Genomic DNA, 5,075 nt, shown 5'->3' with positions numbered 1-5,075 from the left:
TTTTTTTTCAGAAGTTGTACATAATAGATCTACAGGCTTAGCAAGGTACATAATGAGTAATTCAACCTAACAAAGTGGGAAAAAGTTGAGGCATAATGTTGAGCAAGACCTGTCTTTCCCGTTTTGATACTAGTCCTGTTAAAATGGAATGACCCTGTAGTTATTTATGTTTACTCAGGATAATCCACTGACCTCGCTTTAATAAGAAAATACAACAAAATATTTCGTAGAAAATAATTCCCATGGAATGAATTTCACAGGTTTAAGCTTAGGAAAGGTAGAACTACAGTAGCCTTTTCAGAATCCAATTCCTTTATGTATCAAAGACAAAGTATCACAATTGTGTTATTACATTTTGACAATGAATCTTCACATTTTCCCTTTTTCTATTCTGTGATCTGTCTGTGTTCAATGATATTTAATTGTATTGTTATTTAATAGAAGGATAACAGCTGTGAAGTGAAGACGTTGGGATAATTGAGTAAACATTTGACCATTAATATGCATCGTAGCGACTCCAGTCCTACATATCGACATATTTAATTAGAAAATGTTCATGCTAAAAATATTTCATGATCTGTATATTATTTTTCTTGTACACAGGGATTCATCAACTTTGACACAGATTGCTTCAAGAAATATGGAAAAGTATGGGGGTAAGTCTGCATGCTGTAGTGTGTTTCTGCATATAAAGTCTCTCTGTATATAGTTTTACAAGGTCTATTGATATGTCTGCATAACAAGCTCACCTGGTGTTTCGTTATTTTTCTATTCATATTCTGTTCAATTCTTATCTTATTTAGCATTTTTGATGGCCGTCAGCCCGTGCTGTGCGTCACAGATCCTGCTATGATAAAAGCTGTGCTGATAAAGGAGTGTTACTCTCTCTTCACCAACCGCAGAGTAAGCAAAATAACTTCATCACACATTCAGACACTCGTGATTGCTTGAACTCTCCTCATCAGTAGGCTATGTGATTCTCTGTTACAGAACTTCCGCCTGAACGGACAACTGTATGACGCTGTGTCCATCGCTGAGGATGACCAGTGGAGGAGGATCCGCAGCGTCCTCTCGCCCACCTTCACCTCAGGAAGACTGAAGGAGGTACAGCCCCCTCCTGCTCTGTACCTCCTCTGCCTTTTATTGAATTTTCTTTCTTTTGCGATCAAATGTTTATTAAGATTAATACACAAAATGTACAATCAAAGGCACGACTTGTTTTTAATTTGACAACAATAGCAAAGAGTACATGCTTAGAAAAAATGCAGTCGGTCAGATTGCTGAGAGATTGCTGAGAGTTTTTTTTTATTGTCTTTCATGCTTCTAGTTTGTAGAAAGTCTTCTTTACCAATTGTGTATGAAGGGTTTGCAAAAAAAGTCATGTTTTGTACATGGAGGACAAAACGCTGTACAACGGTTCAACCACACTGACAAGTGAAAGGGCGGAAAGTGACAAAGATCTCTCTGAGCAACAGAAGTTATGAAATGAAGAAATCATCAGTCAAATAAATTGGAAGTTTAGCATCAAATTGTCTGCAGATTTAAATAGGAACAGGTTCCTGCTTCAGTGTCAAGTGCACAATAATGCAGCCTATAACAAGCTGGAATATTAACAGGCGTGTTGCTTAAGCAAAGTCATTATTAAAACCTGAACGATAGAAATAAAGTTAGTTCTATTTGAATTGTATTACAGAGTATCATACTATGGACTGATAAATCGAAGTTTAAACCTCCTCAATCTAACCAGTGAGTAGACTGCAGAGGGCACAAAGCAAACCGGCTTCCAAGCTTATTTAGAGCCCAAATCTTTATATATCCAATCCAAATATATAAATATATATATTACACAACACAAAGCGAAACAGCAGCAACGCCGTGCCAGTGTATTGCATTGTGTTTTATTGACCAGTATTTCAGTAAGCCTTTTCTTCTGTCTATCTGTGTCTCAGATGTTTAGCATAATGAAGCACCACTCTGCTAACCTGACCAGCAGCATGAAAAAGAAGGCAGACAAAGATGAACCCTTAGAGCTGAAAGAGTAAGGACACATTACACCAATCATTTAAACTTATTCCAGAGAATGTATGAAGTTAACTCGTCTTGTTTTCCCTTTAGGTTCTTTGGACCCTTCAGTATGGATGTAGTAGCCAGCACAGCCTTCAGTGTCGACATAGACTCGCTCAACAACCCCTCGGACCCTTTTGTCACTAACATCAAGAAGATGCTGAAGTTTGACCTTTTTAGCCCTCTCTTCATTATTGTTGGTACAGGAATCATTTTATAAAATGCAACTATTTATAATGTTGTCCATCTAGCTGGTAATCCAAAAATATCTGTGTTGTGAATGTTTACAGTCACTGTCTGCCCTGTGTCCTTGATAAGTGTGTTGCTTTCTGCTTGATTCCAGCTGTTTTTCCCTTTATGGGTCACATTCTTGAGAAGATGGAGTTTTCCTTTTTCCCTTCGTCTGTCATAGACTTCTTTTACGCTGCGCTGAAGAAGATCAAGTCTAACCGAGAGTACAGCCAGCAAAAGGTATGACTGTCTGTGCCTTTGCATCCACATCTCTTTGCATCAGCAGATGCAGAACTACAATCACAGTTATTCTCATACTACTTTTAGAGTCGAGTGGATTTCCTTCAGTTGATGATTGACTCCCAGAAAAACAATGACCTCAGCAATAACGAACCAAATAAAGGTGACACACACACACAGCAATGTACGGTATCTACACACACATAAAAGCCCAACTAAAAACTATTCTAAATCTATCTCCTTGCTATCTCCCCAGGTTTAAGCGATCATGAGATCCTTTCTCAAGCAATGATTTTCCTCTTTGCTGGCTACGAAACAAGCAGCACCTCTCTCACCTTCTTGGCCTACAATCTGGCGACGAACCCTCATGTCATGAAACGGCTGCAGGAGGAGGTCGACTCCACCTTCCCGGACAAGGTGCGTTGGGAGTGGGAAGAGGACAATATTTGAGGTTGCAGGAAGGCCTCAAAATAATCCATTTAAAGCTGCTTTCATTATTTCTTGAGTTGAGGTTATAAATTTGATATAAAATCACTATATTAAGTGCTTATTTTCAAATCCAGCAGGCACAGAGCAACATTAATTATCATCGGGAGTTGTGTTTAATCACTTTTCTTTTAGCTGTGGTTTCACTTCCACAAACTCTTGACAGAAGTATCCGGGTCATTAGCGGTTAGTTGTGTGACACTGAAATTACACTTCCTTGTGCTGCAAAGGAGTGAACTTTATATCACTTTATATCTCCAGAGAAGCATAATTCTTAAGGATTATGTGATAATTCTCTGGGTGTGTTATAACGACTGGCCCCTTTCACATTACACTTAGTCATATTATTTATCATTAATATTTTGACATTTCTTGCAGAGAGGGTTCCTACCACTCTCACATATTTACAGAAAATGTAAGGCTACAGCCGGCAGCCGGTTAACTTAGCATAGATCTGGAAACGGGAAAACCGCAAGCCCCGGTAAAATCACAACTTAACGTTTCTTAATGTTGATAAAACAAACAAGGTAAAAAATATGTGTACATTTTATTGAGCATTAAAGGTCCTGGTAGGCACATTTCTTTTCTTTCTGGTCAAGCGTTTATGCTAAGCTAACTGGTTGCTGGCTGTAGCCTCATACCTCCAGACAGACATGATGAGACATCAGTCTTCTGATCTAAACCTATAAAGGACGGTAACAGTGTTTTTTTAACCTCAGTACCTCCATCAACCATCAATGTATTCCCTCAGGGATTCTGGTAACTCCTGACTTTGCCCAATTTAACAGAGTGTCTCTGTGTTAGGGTCCCGTTGAGTACCAGGCTCTCATGAAGATGGAGTATCTAGACAGCGTCATCAACGAGTCTCTCCGATTGTACCCCATTGCCCCACGTCTGGAGCGTGTGGCCAAGGCGACTGTGGAGATAAATGGTCTTGTGATTCCAAAAGATATGGTTGTCATGGTACCAACATGGCCGCTGCACCGGGATGCTAGTCTGTGGCCCGAGCCCGAGGAGTTCAAACCTGAGAGGTATAGAAAGGATTCATATGATTAGGTTTACCAAAAGTGCAGCAGTAATGACCTGAACGCTGCAGGCAATTTCTTTATTGCTGTTATTGTTACATGGTGCGTGTGTTTGTGTGTGCATGTGTGTGTGCATGTGTGTGTGCGTGTATGTGTGCGTGCATCCTCAGGTTCAGCAAGGAAAACAAGGAGACTATTGATCCCTACACGTACATGCCTTTTGGGGCAGGACCAAGGAACTGCATCGGGATGCGATTTGCTCTGGTGATGATGAAACTAGCAATGGTGGAGATCCTGCAGAGGTTCAGCTTCTCTGTGTGTAAGGAGACTGAGGTGAGACCACACTGATTGTTGTTGCTTTTTTATGGTGAATGAATAATCATCTTTCATGGCGTATGTGTATTGCTGTCCAAATTGTATTTGTTGCTAGTTTTATTGAGATATTGAGGCTTATATAATGCCAAAGATAGCCAATCAGGGTGTTGCAAAGGCCTTGAAGCCTTTTTTACCCTTTGTGATACTGCCAGCTGTTTGTATGTTTCATACATTGTTGACTTTGTTCACAACTCTTTTCTCTTCACATGTAATTTCCTGTCAGATCCCCTTTGAGATGGACATCCAGGGCCTGCTGATGCCAAAACGACCAATCAAACTTAAGCTGGTGTCACGTTCTGAATCCTCAAATTAAAAAGAATGAACGAGATAAAGGATTATGAACATTTCTATTTTTGTAATGGTAGCCTAATAGTACAGTTGTGTGTTCATCTGTATCAGTTAGTTCTCTTTTTTGTTCCCATTAAAGCTTGCACCAATGTTCATCCTAAACTAAGTGACAAATGGATAATTTGACACGCCTGTGTTAATAAAGGATAGTTTGGGTCTTCCTCATGGGCACTGTCATTCTTATATGTGATTTGATCACTGGAACAGCAACATGCAACTTACCGGGGCTACAAATGATCAACATTTGGCTGTACAACAGAGGCTTGAAAATATAAAATACAACATATAAAAATACAAGGGAAATGT

The 5,075-nt window shown here is 39.5% G+C and overlaps 1 protein-coding gene across 1 annotated transcript; it reads left to right on the top strand.

Moving 5' to 3' along the window:
* The first annotated feature begins 9 nt into the window (after positions 1-9).
* Positions 10-4,930, top strand: LOC116379207 (cytochrome P450 3A40-like). The gene is made up of 11 exons (XM_031841148.1): positions 10-656; positions 804-903; positions 991-1,104; positions 1,950-2,038; positions 2,116-2,264; positions 2,408-2,535; positions 2,623-2,698; positions 2,792-2,952; positions 3,826-4,052; positions 4,217-4,379; positions 4,645-4,930. The coding sequence occupies exons 2-11, from the start codon at positions 850-852 to the stop codon at positions 4,732-4,734; spliced, it is 1,251 nt and encodes a 416-aa protein (XP_031697008.1). The 5' UTR covers positions 10-656; positions 804-849; the 3' UTR covers positions 4,735-4,930.
* Positions 4,931-5,075: the final 145 nt, after the last annotated feature.

This window comes from Anarrhichthys ocellatus, unplaced genomic scaffold (assembly GCF_004355925.1).
Source record: "Anarrhichthys ocellatus isolate YVR2014 unplaced genomic scaffold, GSC_Weel_1.0 scaffold3884, whole genome shotgun sequence".
Lineage (NCBI taxonomy): Eukaryota > Metazoa > Chordata > Actinopteri > Perciformes > Anarhichadidae > Anarrhichthys > Anarrhichthys ocellatus.
Note: the sequence above shows the minus strand (reverse complement) of the source record. Positions and strands in the feature narration are given on the sequence as shown.